This window comes from Cataglyphis hispanica, chromosome 9 (assembly GCF_021464435.1).
Source record: "Cataglyphis hispanica isolate Lineage 1 chromosome 9, ULB_Chis1_1.0, whole genome shotgun sequence".
In the NCBI taxonomy this organism is placed as follows: Eukaryota; Metazoa; Arthropoda; class Insecta; order Hymenoptera; family Formicidae; genus Cataglyphis; species Cataglyphis hispanica.
In genome coordinates, this window is record NC_065962.1 from 7,471,983 (window position 1) to 7,488,093 (window position 16,111).

Below are 16,111 nucleotides of genomic sequence, written 5' to 3' on the forward strand. Positions count from 1 at the left end.
TCGCTGATGCATGCACTTTATATGCGATTACAAATATTTTATTTAGCGTAAAATAATCATTAAAAAAATCTTTACTGTTAATGATGTTCTGTTTTATAGATAAGTCAAACGCTCAATAATTCGTAACATTTGTTAAATCAGAATGTTGTTTGTGCAACTCTTTCGCTGACACTTGCGATAACGCAAGTCCGTAAATGAGTGAATCGAGGAATGATGGATAAAATGTTTGTTCGATTTATCATCGATAAATTGCTTTAATAGCGAATATGTGTGTATTTTAGATATAATTTTTATTTTAGATTTTAGATATAAATTTCTCGACAAATATTAGATATAACTTCAAACACACATACACAAGTGTATTTTATCAATATATGATATACTTTTATTTATCTAGTTTTATATTGGTGCCTAGTTGTTGTCATAACTATATAACTTTATCGAATAAAAGTAGTCGAGAAATTTTCGTTGGATTTTTTGAAATGTAAAGTCGATGACTTTGAAAATAATATCCAAGAGGCGAGTTTGCGATAGTCTAAATTAAAATTTGCGTCGAGAGACTTGTCTACCTGACTAATCATGCCGAGTCTTATACGAGCCTCTATAATATGCAATTAGCATGAATCAAAATTTCCGTGGAAAAGATTTTATCTCGATAAATATATGGGACTATTTTGCTGGAACTTACCTGGATTGAAACTTTCCGCGTAAAATATCTCCGTCACAATCGTGATGTACATAATTGTCGGAAACTGCTTACCTCCACATTTCGTCGCAAAGTTGTGAGAATGAAATCTGTAATAAAAGAATAAAATGTTTGAGTCATCTTATATAATTTAAAATAATTGCAAAACTAAAAGAAAAATTGAAATATTATAAATCATTTGATAACTTTACAGTAAAATTTATTCAAGAGAGAAAGAGGGAAAGAGAGAGAGAGAGAGAGAGAGAGAGAGAGACGTAGAGAGATATTACGATTATATTTAAATCTCGTCAGCTAATTTTGCCCAGTTTTAAACATGACCGTTTCATTTTTTATACCGTTTAATCGATTCTCATAGATACCTATGGTCGTGGCATTTTGCGAATTTACGACGTGCATTTCGCGGGGTTTAATGGCATGTAGACGCGTAACAGAGAAAAATCGCCGTATACAGAGAGTTTTAGTGGAAACTATTACTTGTAATTGCTGTTAACGCATCCGTTGTGAATCATTCGTCGGAGCGAAGAACGTGAAGTCGTTCACGTACACCCGACTCGACTTTGCGTGTACGTACATAAATAAACCGCGATTACGTCATATGTTGATAATGAAAATAACACAGTGAAAAATCATCAAAACGCCAAACGCTGTCAACAACAAGCGTAAATCAAGATTGTATAATTATAGTTAGTATATTAAAAGATCGCGTGTAATCTATACGTATCTATTTCTTTTTTTTTGCCTCTGTGTATATGAGTATATTATTTTGAACGAGATACAATATGTTCCTTGAAAAACATTATTTACCTGATTTCATACTCAAGATGTATCAAACAATTTTTTCTTTTTCTTAACAAAAATTGGAAATATTAAAATAACAATATTGAATTTTAAATATATACATATAATAGTCGTATGTTGTGTGACAACGAGGCAAAAAGATGTTGCCAACAAAAAAATGTGAGTAAAATTGAAAAACATGTTCAATGAGATTAACTTCAATGTAATAATAAGTCAAGAAAGATATAAGCTTGATCAATTAAATATTAGTTAAACTTGATATTACGAAAAAACATTTAGCTCATTTTGTATTGAAATATGTTTTGAAAGATTAATAGAATAGAGTATATTATTTATATAGACTTTTTATAATACAAACCTTTCCATACACTCACTCTCTTTCAAGAATAATAATATGTATCTATAATCATAAATATTTATACTTAACCTTTTTAATACTTGCTATATAATGTTATCCAGTTTGTTTTGAATTCAGAACTGTTTATTACTGTTGCTATCGACATCGATACTTGGTGGTTATGAACATAGGCAACGATCTTATCGAAGAGAAGTTAACCAAAGATAATTTCTACTTGACTCCAGGAAAATTGATCGCATTTTAAAGATAATATCACATCTCTTAACTTTAGAAGAAAAACAATTACTAACTCGATATAATTCGATTACTTTGTCTCGAAAGAAAAATAGCTGTTCGTGATATATTACTTCGTATCTATGTAATGCAATAGCCTGCGAACGCGCGCGAGAGAGAAAGAGAGTGAGAAAGAAAGAAAGACGGGAGAAAGATTCCGGGTATGAAACAAATACGAGACACACAAATTCTGGCGTATCTTACCTTCGTACGATTTCTCGCTTTCGCTGAATTTGCCCGGGCTGCCTCGTATCGCGGGACGTATACACGCACACGCAATAATCTCGAATTATATTCGCGACCGGCCGGGTTCGAAAAGTAAAACGCGCGTTCCGCGTATGTGCAGCGAGGCACATTCGCGGGCGCGCGCGCGCGAGAGAGAGAGAGAGAGAAACGGCGAGGAAAAGAATAGGATAGAATCAACAAGGTACCGTATCGTGTCGCGCGATGGATGGAAGGAGACCGGAGTATCGAGAGAGATAGCATGCGGGAGTAGCAGGTAGCGACGGCATGCGTGCGAGAGAGAGACGGAGCAACGTCGCGACCGCGGAGCAGCAGGGACGCGACAACGGCGCGCATCGATTGGCGCGCTAGCCGTGACCCCCACCATGGTGGCTTTCGCTTTCACCCAATGGGGCCTCACTTTCGCGCTCGCCCGCGTTCGGCGCCACGGCAGCCAACACGCTGTCGTCGCCGGCTTCTCTCAGTGACTAGTATACCCTGCGTGTGAGCGAGCGTTTTTCCGTCGTGAGCTCGTCCGTCTCGTCGGGAGAGCAGCGAGACAAAAAAAAAGAACGAAAGAAAAGGGAGAAGCATAAGAAAAATAGAGAGAGAGAGAGAGAGTGTCGTGTTGTGTTTTGTAACGTATGTGCGTCCTTTTCTTATAGACTGTATGCGTCGGTCGTTAAGTGTGCCTATTTGAATTGTCGCGGCGGTTCGTCGTGAAACGCGACGCGCGCGCGCGCCCAACATCGGAAATTGCGTCGCACGCCGGCGACGCATACCGGCGCCAGTGACCCTGACATTCGAGAAGCCGGCAGCCGAGACACATTCGTCGACTCGTGCGCGCAGGAGCAACATCGCCGCGCTGTGTTATGCCAAGTCGGCGACGGTGAACGAACGAACGTACGCACGTACATAGATACATACGTGCGAGAGAGAGAGAGAGAGAGAAGAAACGCGGAAAAGGACAATGATCGACGAGGACGCGTAGTGTATTCTTCGCATGGCCGGACTTTTCGCGACTTCTTGTGACTTTTCTTTTGACCGTGGCGCGGCGCAGTGTAGTACGCAGTGACCTTGACTTCGATGCGCATCTAGGAGAGACTAGAGCCAACGTCACGCCATATTCCGGGTAGTGTTTTCGAGCCGTGTGCGTATCGCGCGACCGGCAATCTTGTTGTGACGCGCAACAACGAATGACCTTGATTCTACGAGTAGGCGGCTCCTTGATTTCGTCGAGTCGCGAATCTGTCTCGGAGGTCAGATCGATTTCCGCTATTCTCACATAGTTTTTTTCCTTCGTCGTATCTCCATCGCGTGAGATGTAACCGAAAAATGAAGAACTAGGGAGAGCCGATTATCGTAATCGCAACGAATCGCGCTGATCGTCCATCGCTAACCGCGATATTCGCAATCTTCGAACCTACATCCGTGTCATTCTCCTCGAGAAACGACGTTTGAGAATTAACGAAAAGGACACGCGACACCTTGAGGAAAACCGAGCATCTATGGCACCGCGGCGTCACGCCAACGGCGGCCACGGCGGTGGCGGCGGTCTCCTGGAGAACGGGGGCGGCGCTGGTATCAACGATCCCATGGACAATCTGCTGGGCAATCCGACCCAGACGACGCGATGCTGCACGCCGACCGGCGAGTGTCTACGCGGCGATACTCTCATCCGATTAAACGCCCTGCACGACACGATCAAGGTCACCTGCAACAACGACAACTGCCCGGTCGGCCAGTTTATGCATCGCGAGTGCTTTGACGCCTGGGAGCAAACGGTACTCACGTACCTGAAGAGCTGCGGTCGCGCTCGCAGCTGGTCCGAGCGCCAACGTCATCAGAATCTCTGGACCAAGAAGGGCTACGATCTCGCGTTCAAGGCGTGCGGCTGCCGCTGCGGCCGCGGCCACTTGAAGAAGGATCTCGACTGGTTGCCACCCGGCTTCGGCAACGTGCCCGGTAATCGCCCGGACGAGAACGAAGCCAAGAAGAAGAAACGACGCAACCGGCAGAACACTCGACCGAGCTTGGCCGTATCGGCCGGGCCGCCCAATCACGGCAATCACGTCGTCACCGCCAACGGGCGCGGCACCAGCGAGGCTCAGATGATCGAGTCGAGCCGTGGCAGGGCCGGTTCCCTGTCATCCAGCACCGGTTCCAGCTCGCCGCCGGCCACCAGCGAGCCCAGCGTCAGCCCGCTGCATCAACCGCAGGTTATCATGAAGAAGAAGAGCAAGGTCGACTTCTTTAGCGATCGCGCGAGGTGAGTCCTCTTCTATCGTTTATCAGGGCGTCTATTTCTTGGAAAAAATGGAAAACCTAGAATTCTCAGGGAATTTTTTTAATTTTATTAACTTTATCTTTTAATTTTAATTTTTAGTGATAAAAAATAAAAATATTATGCAAGTTAAAAAATGTTATCTTAATGAAAGCTATTCAGTTTTATTTTCAGTACATTTGTAAACCTAGCATTTGAAATTTGAAATTGAAGTAGCTTTTTTTTTTTTTTTTTTCTCCATATAAGTGAAAAGCATTAGAAAATGCGTACAGTAAAAAAATTTACATTAAGAAATTGTATCACAAAATATGTTTAAAATGTTTAAAATTTTTTCTGGAATTTTGAACAAAAATATCTGAAAGATCAGGGAATTTTCAGGGAAATTTTTTTAAAGTAATAGACACCCTGTTTATGTCGCCTGATAATGCTGCTAGGAATTAATTGGTTTTTACGCGATTAATTTCTAAGAAATGACTGCTTTTTTTTTTTTTTTTAATATCACGTTTGATTTTGCAATACATTGAAATCGCTTTATCGTGTTTATAATGCATCAGAATAGCTCGCGATTATCTATTATTTTTTATTTGTTTGGATAATTATTTACAAAGAGATTGTTATCGCGCGATAGAAGGTAAATTTTATATAAATTCTCGGAACGCTATGGTTGTTTTCGATGATTGAATATCAGTTTAATCGATAAAAATGCTTTGAATACGATAGTCTCCGATTCTTCAAATCAATCTTGCAATCGATAATAAAAACTATTGGTAAGCTTTCAAACAAAGAAACTGGATATTCCTCGACACGATATCTGCATTGTGAGATAACGAGAGGATGCATCGCGCGAAACTCGTTTCATGCAAATCCTCGAAGGCAATCTCGCTGTAAAAAAAGAAACTGAATCTTTGGATAAGAATGATAAATGACAAGGACCATGTCGGGAGTCGTTTTCTCGTCGGAGCCTTCGTCGCGTGTCGTGTGGGTATATCTTCCGGGGAAGGCGACACCTTAAAGGAGACGCGCGAGAATGAAAATCGTAAAGGCGCTATCAGGATTTTTCTACGCAATATATAAAAACGCAATAACTGCGAAACTATGTAGAGAGATTAGAATTTAAGGAATGTGGAAAATAATCTTTATACGACATATCAATCTATGACGTAAAAACTGGGCGTGGCTGTGTAAGAAGAAGCGAAGGTAAAATATGTTTCTTCTGAATACTAAACGTTTTCTTTTCTTTTTTTTCTTTTTGTACGAACGCAGTTCTTTCTTACAACTTCTTATATAAATCTAAAACCTTGGAATATTTTCCATCTATGAATAAATAGGCGCATTTATATATCGCATTAAACGCCGGGGACACACATAAAAATAAATCATCCTTCTCTTAAGCACATAGCAGTCAAACTAGATTTGGTTTCAAAACTTGCTACTCGATTTTTTCTTACATAACGACATCCCACCGAAACAGAGTTAATCCAACCGTTTCCTTTATGTATCTGTCGCTTACCGCGTTTTATGATCTCCAAATATTTAGATAAAAAACGTACCGTGCGATTTTTGTCGCGGCAGATGGTGTCCAAATGACGGCGAAAATTCTCCGAATATACGCTCGATTCTCGAAACTAGGGATAAGGCGAAAAGGCGGCTTTAAAGAGACGAAAAAGGAAGATTAAAGAGTCCCGACCGAAATTCTGTATCGCCGTTTTTCACGCTGATCGCATTCGTCGACTATATATGCGCTAAAATCTATCTATGACGCGACGATAATATTCGACTCGAAAACAAATCGATTCGTCGCTTCGTAAAATTCGACACCGAGAATTTTGCGAGAAGCCAGAAACGATTGAATGTGTTGCGCTAACAAGCCATCTCTCGCGAGATTACGAAATGTTCTCCGGTTTTTCTTAGAAGCAAATCGATTCCGATTCGTTGCTCCGTGAAATTTGACACCGAAAATTTTTCGAGAGGCCACAAAAACGCGACGCCAAACTTTGCGCAAGTTTGACAGCGATCCCAATCCTCGGTTAATTCGCTCTACTGACTTTTAATATTAATCGTTGCTCGCTGGTTTCGTAAAAGGGGGGCGCGGAACCGGTTCGTGCGCTCATCGAAGTTCTTAAATATGTTCGCAAAGAGAGGGAGAGAGAGAGAGAGAGAGAGATTGCATCTCCACGGCATTCTTCAAGAGATACATATCTCAAAGGAAAAAATTTTATTGCAGATAGGATGTTTACGAAAAATCAGAATTTAAAGAATGTTCAAAATTAATCGGCACTTTGTTTCTTCGAGAGATCAATTTTTATATTAACTTACAACTTATGATGCGTTTTGACATTAACACATTTTAAATTTGAAAAATTTTTTGCAAAAGGATATTTTATTAGCACTGTTTAGCTAATTAGCATAAAAATATGCAATAATTCGGAAATATTATCTATACAAGATTAATGTTTACAAAAAAGATTTTAAACGTTAAAGGCTTATCACGGTATCTCAAGTTATAGCAAGAGACAAATTATCAAATTATAATATTTTTTGACGCAACGATTTATATCGTAAATGTGTATTCTGTACGAAAAAAAAATAATGAGGGCGGTATCTGATAGAAAACAAAGTCGATCGTTCGCGTTCACTTTATGTCGTAAAGAGACTTTAGACGGGCGTTGAAGAGGACATGAATGAATGCCGCTGGTCCGTTTTCTTCTCGGTGGCGCGCATCGCTATACAAGCGTGTATAGATATACGTGTGTATTGTCGGTCGTGTATATGGTTACTCTAGACCTCCGGTAGTGAGCGAGAAGACGAAGGGCAACGAGAGAGAGCACCACGACGATTACGACAGCGCTCCACCCATAGTACGCTCGCACTTCCCGTGTGGTGTGCATCCTATATATAGATGGCAGCCTTGGAAACCTGTCCTATTTCTGTTTATGTTCCTTCAGTTCGATGGGTCGGGAAAACCCTCATGGGTCTTCTTCGGCCGCCGTTGAACGCCGTTGAATTTTTCCAGTCTTCTGACCTCAGCTGTCCGTTTGCTCGATTAAGAGTTTGCTCGCGATGAATGCGCGATAAAGCTTTATATATATATAAGCAAACATAGCAATGCAAAATACAGCTTCAAAAGCATGTTTTTTTCTAATTCTGTAGAAAATTTTTGATCTGTGACAATCTTGGCTTTGTAAAACAGTTTTTTCTGATTTGCTTCTTTAAGTGCAAATTTATTACAGTGTCACATTAAATTTGACAAAGAATATATTAAATCTATAATATTTAAATATAAAGCCATGTGTCTCGAGTGATTTTTACGATTTATTATTTCGATTAACTTTTGCTCTAAATTTTATATATAAATATATAATATAATTATTAATATTAATATTTTTAACATACAGATATATTGTCAGAAGTCTTTTTAATACAGAATATCAATAAATAAGTCATTATTTTTATGGGAAGCACACTCTATATCGGTTGTGATATACGAATCGTACATTTAGGAGTTCTCGATTACAACAGTCACAAGATTCTGGATTTTGCGGCTCGGTTTCATTTTCGTTCCGACCGCAGCCGGACGATATCTCGAGGCGAGTGCACATGCACTACTAAAATGCAACGGTGAGTTTAGGTTGCTCGCGCGCGAGTAGCACGACGGGATCCGTTCGAGTTTGTTGCATGTACATGTGTGTGTAACCGCGTGATTGCTCTAACATTGGTCGACGAGAAGAAGAAGCAACAGAAGGCTAGGGGAGGGAAGGGGAGGGGATGCTTGTAACCTTGACCGTGGCCACCTTCTCAGGGCCATCGAGCGAGGAGCCTGAACGCTCTAGCAGCTTCCCCAAGGCCAACTGCATGGAATCACGCTACCATGCATTTAAAGAGGCAGAGAAACGCTGAGAGGATGCCACTAAAAACCTGCGCTCGGTTACATTCGTGTTCCTTTAGCGTCATCGAAAAGAATCTCCGCTAGTCCCCCTGCATTCTATGTCCCAGCTATGTCAGATGGTTTGTAAATCTTTTCGGGTATTTCTCTCGTTGCCTAGTTTATTTTCTTTTTTTAATGGTTGAGATTTTTTTAATTGACGCCATCTGTCTCTTTTTTTCTTTGTACTTGTACCGTTTGAGATTGTTTTATTTGACACGCTTAAGATTTTCTAAAAGAATAATTCATATATAATTTACTGTAATTTTTGGATTAAAGATATTATTAAATTGTTTTTTTTTTTTCTTTTTTTTGAGTAGAGGAAATTTCTACAAATCGCATTATTGAATAAATAACATTTTTTAAGACGATTTTTCACATTTTACATTTTGATAAAGCCTTTACATGCATTTAAAAATGTTGAAGTAATATAACGGTATATCGGTACAATCTCGGCACACATTTAACGCTCTTATTTCCAATATAATTACGTCGTTAGCGCGGGGGCGTGAAATTTAGCGAGCACATAAATTTTCCGCGCGAGTTTTCTTTGTGTTCCGGAAACTACCGTCCCCTTACTCTCCTGACACATTCACCGCGTTTCATGTTCTTCGATTAAAAGGAATTACGAGCGATGTATGAAGATTAATACATTTGCGTGATGCGTAACATATATTTATAATTTTTATCAATGCTATTACAATGATTTACAAACATGAGTTCATTTTTATTCTAAAAATCTTGCATCCGGTTCTCGTAGTACAAGTCTTTCGTTCGAACCGAGATACGATATCGCGACTGCACGGATGTTGATTGCGAATTCTGAGGATCGTTATGGATATAACGCAACGCATATAGAAGAACGCATTTCCCCTCCGCCCCTTCCGCTCATTGCTCAATATCAGGATAGCATTCTCGGGAATGCGTTCTGCCAATTTATACAGTGTTTAGATTTTTATTTCCCGCTTCTTCTCTCGCTACCTTTGCATCATTACGGACATTTTCGGAAGACTGGCGCGCGATCTCTATAAATTGCCGCCGTTGCTGATGCGCGACGAGAGCTCACCGAGAAAGCTCGGATTTTAACTGAGAATAAATGGCGAACAAAACGTTCCTCATGGTCATTCGTAGACGTTTACTCCCCTCGAAAAGTATCCCGCAAATGTTTTCTCGTGCGACATCTTTCATGCGTAAATATTTATTGGGGGGCGTATCGGGCAGTTTTTGCGGTCTTATAAATTTCATCTATACTTTGCTTCTCTTTGTCGCGACCCAGTCTAGACATAACAGAGATACATGAACATACTCGTAAACTATTAAAAACGTCGTAAGGGATCTAATATTTCGAGTCTCCCCTCCTCATAATAATCTCTAATGGCTTCTATATTTAAGTATAAAGCAAAGCGTTATATATAAACTACAGAGAAACATACTTATTGCGAAGACAAAATTTCAAAATATTTATAAATAATTTAAAGATTCAAATTGATTCTTTTTGCGTGTATATACTGTTGTTTTTTATTACTTGCATTTAAATATTGCAAAATTTCTCCGACAAAGCGTGCATTGAATTTGCGCGAGTCATGATGTACGTATGAAACGCGTGGCGAAAAAAAAAATTGCCGAAAAATAATATCGTGAATTTATTATACGCTGCGTTCATCTTGCGCGGGATGATTCTAGGCGTATACGCGTTCTTTCTCAAGAACGTCACGAGTCTAGGTTTACCAGATAAGGTATCTTAAATCGCGTCCGTGACAGTTAAATCGGGATAGTGGCGAGTAAGGGATTGCACTTCTCGGAAGAGCGTGTAGCCGATAACTTTTTAGATAAACTCTTCTTCGCGGACGCGTTACATTGAATTATTTGCGCTTTCCGATCGCCTTTATTCTACTCGCGGCATTCATTTTTATGCGGAAACATATTTATTCAACATAGATATCGCGCTAATTGCGCGATTACATTCGCAGAAATTTAGTTAAAGTACATTCGGTACGAATTATCGCATGGTATGCACAAAAAAATTTGCATTTGAAATTGTCGAGCAATTAGTTCCGTTATATTATTCGTATCGTTTGAAAGTGAGTGGGACAGGCGAAGAGGTAGTCAAATTGCTGCAGAGCTGTTGATCGCATGTGCGTGATCGTGATTAATCTATCTATAATTGCAAGCTTTGGAGCGGACGCGTATGGATTAACGCGTGGCGGATTGCGTTCCGCAAACGAATTACCTGTTCGCGTCGCGCTTATATGTATGCTTATACGTTACGACGAACGTTGATAATCGTTTCTACGATCACATTCTCGTGTAATTTATAGCGATATATCACACGTATCGATATATATATATATATATATATATCAATAATCATCGTTACGTCAAGTTGCATAAAACCAGAAAAACGTGTATCTGTAAAAAGATTTCATAAATAACACAGATTAGCGGTCTATATTTACATTCAGATTTAACTTTGTGTTTAATGTTAAATACGGTTGCTTGATTCCTAGTTTTATTGATATATTATAATATGAAAGTACACGCATTTCTCTCGCGATGAAATCTTTCATATGAATATGCATAAATTAATTAGAGAGTATTAAAGGCGATTGAGCTCAATTTCTTGTAACGTATTTTTTAACATAATGTCATTGTTAATTTATGTCGAATGCTTCCCATAAAAAAAAAACGCCATTTACGCTCGTAATCGCATCCGCCTGCAGCGGAGACGACACCTCCCGTAAAGAATTGCGAAGTAATGGTAGAAGTAAGCCGGCAGGGCGAGGTAGCAGGGGAATCGAGAGAGAGAGAGGAGCAACGAGTTTGGGGATTGACCCTGAACCTCGACCCTGAGGCCGAGAAAGGATCCGCCCCAAGGATGCCTTAAAGATGACGGGGCGAGATGTTCTTCTTCCCTCTCGCGCGCGTGTTTCTTTTTGAAAAGGTGAAAGTTGCTCTTAATTAAATTCCCTTCGAGGGGATACACTCTCCTCTCCTTCCCGCCTCGTCGACAAATCCAACATAATTCTCGCGTTATTATCGGTCGCGCTTTTTTCCTTTTTCCCGAATAAGACATTCCGAGCACACCACCAGCAGAGCGGGGCCTTGGATGTTCTAATTAAAGAAAAGCAGCGCGACTAACGAGAGGCGCCGAGATAATAATCGATTCCGGAAATATCAATATATAATTGGCTGAAAATATATCGATATTCCTTTAGCAATATCGTCAATTCTCGATATGTCTTTAAATTATTATTTTTTTTTTTAGAATCTCATTATTTTATTTATTTATTTTTTTTTTCATATTTACCTTAAACTTGAATGTTGTAATTAATACGAATAAAAATCAGATTTTGAGAAAACAAATTTTTCTGAAAAATACATATTTTATAAATTCTCGACAGTAGAGGAAAATCGTTGAAGAATTCTCGAATATTATTTGATATAACGAAAAGTTTTGTTATTCCTAACTGCAAACGACAATTGTACACAAAGCCTCGCGAGATGAAAGACGACGTTCTTTTCTTCTATCCTATCTTCATTTTTTTGCAGATAGTGCGCAAATAATTTTCGCTACGGTGCGCGTCGAAATGACTTTTTGTTAAACGAAGGTACCTTGTGTTTTTTACTGTTTTGCCGTAGATAAGACAAGAAGGCAAGTTTATAAAGGGATTAGACTTGGTTACGTATAACAGCCGTGGTGGACCACCGCGAAGTTGAAACTTTTATCTCTCCCTCAGCGTAGCATGTTAATAATAATGCCAATTTATTAAAAGCGCATGTTTCGCTAAACAGCTTTTGCCTGAGCTCAACAAAAAAAAAGTTGATGTAAAAAAGATCTGAAATGAAATTTGAGAATTCTCTGTTTGGCTGTCGACATTTTATTCAGTATTCGTATCGATATTTATCGTTACAGGAAGTTGAGAGGTGCATTTGGCTTGAATGACGTAACGCACGGAATATTTCTTTTCGCGAGATAATCGATGCGAAGGTCGAGATAATAATGAACCTAGTCAACGATTCTCAAGTAAGGCTTCGTGACGTGGGGCGTGGTAATTACGAGTCAAAAAATTAATTCTCCGTTTCGCATTCAACTCTCGGATGAGCGCGCGAGCCGCCGAACGGCCTTCACACGTTGACCTAAACACATGCATTTTACGCGCGCGCTCACGTTTACACGCACGCGTATATGGCATTCGTCGCATTCGTAATGAGCTGTTTGCCAAATTCATGCAAATATGTGTATAGATCGCGCGCGAGATGGGTGGAAGGGAGGAAGGAGAGAACGCGCGCCTACTCGTGCGTCATTAACATTCATGAATTGCAGCCCAGCCATTCTCCTACCCTCTTTCTTTCCTTTATATTTCTTCCGTTGGTCTCTTCGCATGGTTTCCTACTTCGCTTTTCGGCGCAATTTTTCGCGAAGGCGAAATTTTATCGCGACGAGCTCGCTTGCACGTTAAAAATCCACAATGAAATTGCGATGAATACAAATTGCGTTAGAAAAATCGAGGCTATATTTAGATACAATGCTTTTTGTCTGAGCATTACCATTCGATTGTGTAAAGAATGACAGTATAATTGTTTTTAACACTTTCTGTTTTTCATGTAATCTGATTAAATCGGCTTTACTGAAACCAGAAAGTCTTCCAAAAATAAATAAAGGCCAAGGTACCAAGAATAAATAAATAAATAAACATCAAACCGTAGAAGAAAAAAGATAATTTGCGAAAGACGATTTTAACGCAAGTTTAATCGTTTGATAAATTAATTCACACATAAAGTGACACATATTAATGTTTAAGTAATTGTTTTAGAGATATAATAATTACTGGGTGGCCAAATAATAAATCATTAATTCTAGTTTAATTTATGGGAAAAAATTATTTGTCACAATATACTTTACGCAATTATTAAAATTTTTATATCTCGCATATTCTTGAAAGTTTTCTCGGATGTGGAAGTTGAACATATTCCACACGAATTTGCTATCTTGAGACAAAATTAGCGCTTGGCCGTGAAAAGTAGTAAAATCTCTACTGAAATTCCAGAATAACGATAAGCTTCTCAAGGTGATGATAAGTCGAATAATCGTGGTCTCTTGGCAAAAGAGTTTCTCACACGCTCGCGACTTTCGGAGAAAGACGGTGATGATTTAAAAATTACATTCCCCCAACGAGTTTAATTATGTTAAGTTCGCGCGCGATGTATGATGGACTGGTATTACGGCGAAAACGATGTCACATTTTCGGTCTGCTTGCTAAATTGCAATAATTAAGAAAATTGCGTTTCGCTGTGAGGCGCACTTGTCAAAACTTTTCTTCCCCGCCCTAATAATTAGCGCACGGAGAGAATCACTCGGGTTCGTATCTTCAATTGTACGTTGCAGCGTTATGCAAGTTTAAACAATGGAAATTTATTATTATATTTACGTATCATTTTTATATTTTTTTTTTTACAATTTGTTACAATTTGATGCACAGTTTTAATATAATGCTACGTTTAGCGTTAGACTTTTGCCTCTGAATTTTTATTTTTTTAATTTTTTATTATTATAATATTTGATGTGCAATTTTTTTATACGAAAATAATACAGAATTTCTTTAGAACTGCTGTGAATATATATAATTAATATCGGCTTAATTTAAAAATGCATCTCTGATATAAAACTATTATTTTTCGTGCTAAATAAAATCAGAATATATTATCATGAAAGATTGAATGTGATGAGAGCAAAACGTGATATACGAATTAAAAGCGAATAGATATTTTATGCATTACGACCGATACCAAAAATCATACTCGCATCGGCAAAACTTTCCAAAAGTTTTTTTGACGATTGTAATTCGTGCCGACCGTAACTCGATCTGGGTTCGAATTTCTCTTGGAAGATTACTTCGGACCCTCTCATTGTCCTGACAGAAACAGAGAGAGAGAGAAAGAGAGACAGAGAGAGATTTCGCGATATTATAACGTTACATGGGCGCGTTACGGAATATGTAATTCGATATCAGAATGTATTGTTTTCCCAAGTCGGTAAGGATACATTGAATGTGTCAAAAGATAGCCTTCGTTCCATCTCGCTACGTTATTATCTTAACTTTTGAACATAGATTGTGTTAAGAATATCATACTAACTTCTCGTTTAACTGTCAAAAGTAATATCGCAAGCTTTTTAATACATACCTATGTTGCAGGATATTTTCGTGAAATTAAAAATGCTCCAATTTTTTCGATTCAAAAGCTGATTCAATATATATTGTTCGATTACATTCTATTATAGAAAACTATGTAATTTATATATTGTCTCGATTTGCTTTATCGAATAAAAATCGAGAGAAATAAAATAATCTTCATTAGAATTCTAGGATATATTAAATATTATTCATTAGTTTTTATAAACTTATATGTTTAATTATGAATCAATTTCGCAAGTGTCAAATGTGATTCAAATAAGCCGTAAAACAAAATATCAATCGTGCATATGTCTCGAATATGCTAATCAAAATCTTCGGCAAATCCCTCGGCGAATATACATATATTGCGCATCATCCAAGTTGACAATCGCAATGAAATGTATTGCATTGCAACCGACGAATCTGTCGCTTTCGTTTCCCGGGAGAGGAAAGCAGACAGCCTTGTATATTCTAAAGCTTCTTTGATGGCGCGAAGTTCTCCCGCAGGGAAAGCATTCCCGTCTTTGGTTAAATCTCAATCTCATGCTCTTCTTTTCTCTTTCTCCTCACCTGTGTTTTCTCGCTTTACTTTATACCTTCTTTTTCACGAGTGTCCGCCTAGCTAGCAGCGGCAGAAAGCAGAGAGATGTCACAACACGCTTGATAGATATACATGTATCGCGTTCACGCAACAACTCGCCGGTTAAATCATCATCAACTTAAAACGCCAGCCGGCTCGTCGGACTTGACAGGGTCGCGGGATCCTTATTTACGCGATCCCGTTATCCTCGGTCGCGTCCGCGCGCGCGCGCACATTCTTCGTCCTCTTCCGTTTGTCTTATCCCGCCGTCTCCCGCCGTCTTGTCGGAGGCGAAAATTAAAGGAGGACAAGCAGAAGAGGAGAAATGAGACGAGAAAGATTCGCCGCCGCCGCCGCGCGTATTCTCTAGCATTCGCATGTACTACTCTGTGCACAAGTGTGTAAATTATTGCGAGCCTGGGGGGTGGTTTACTGCTAATTGGTTTGTTAACGTCGTGTTCGTCTCGTTCAAGAATGAAAGGGAGACACGCATCTCAGTTTTCCTCGCGTGCATGATACGCTGTACTATTTATACGGCGCTCGTATGCATTTTACGAGTACGCGCGTCGGAAAATACAGGAAACCTTTACCAGCCACATTTAATTATAGCGGCGGAAACGTTTTCCCTCTGTATATCTCTCATCTCTGTCTCTATCTCTCATGTGTGGTATGTATAACGTCTATAACGTGTGATATAAAAAGCGAGTTGTGTGTTTCACACGGTGTTTGTATTTGGAAATGCTTGATACATCACACGTAATCATTTAAACAATGATAAACAACCGCGCTCGTATG

The 16,111-nt window shown here is 39.2% G+C and overlaps 1 protein-coding gene across 1 annotated transcript in view; it reads left to right on the forward strand.

Moving 5' to 3' along the window:
- The first annotated feature begins 2,846 nt into the window (after nucleotides 1-2,846).
- The window catches only part of LOC126852105 (headcase protein), a 129,836-nt gene continuing 116,571 nt past the window's right edge, over nucleotides 2,847-16,111 (forward strand). The window contains exon 1 of the mRNA XM_050596588.1: nucleotides 2,847-4,626. Within this exon, the coding sequence (XP_050452545.1) occupies nucleotides 3,866-4,626 (761 nt within the window). The 5' untranslated portion in view covers nucleotides 2,847-3,865. The remainder of the gene's footprint in view (nucleotides 4,627-16,111) is intronic.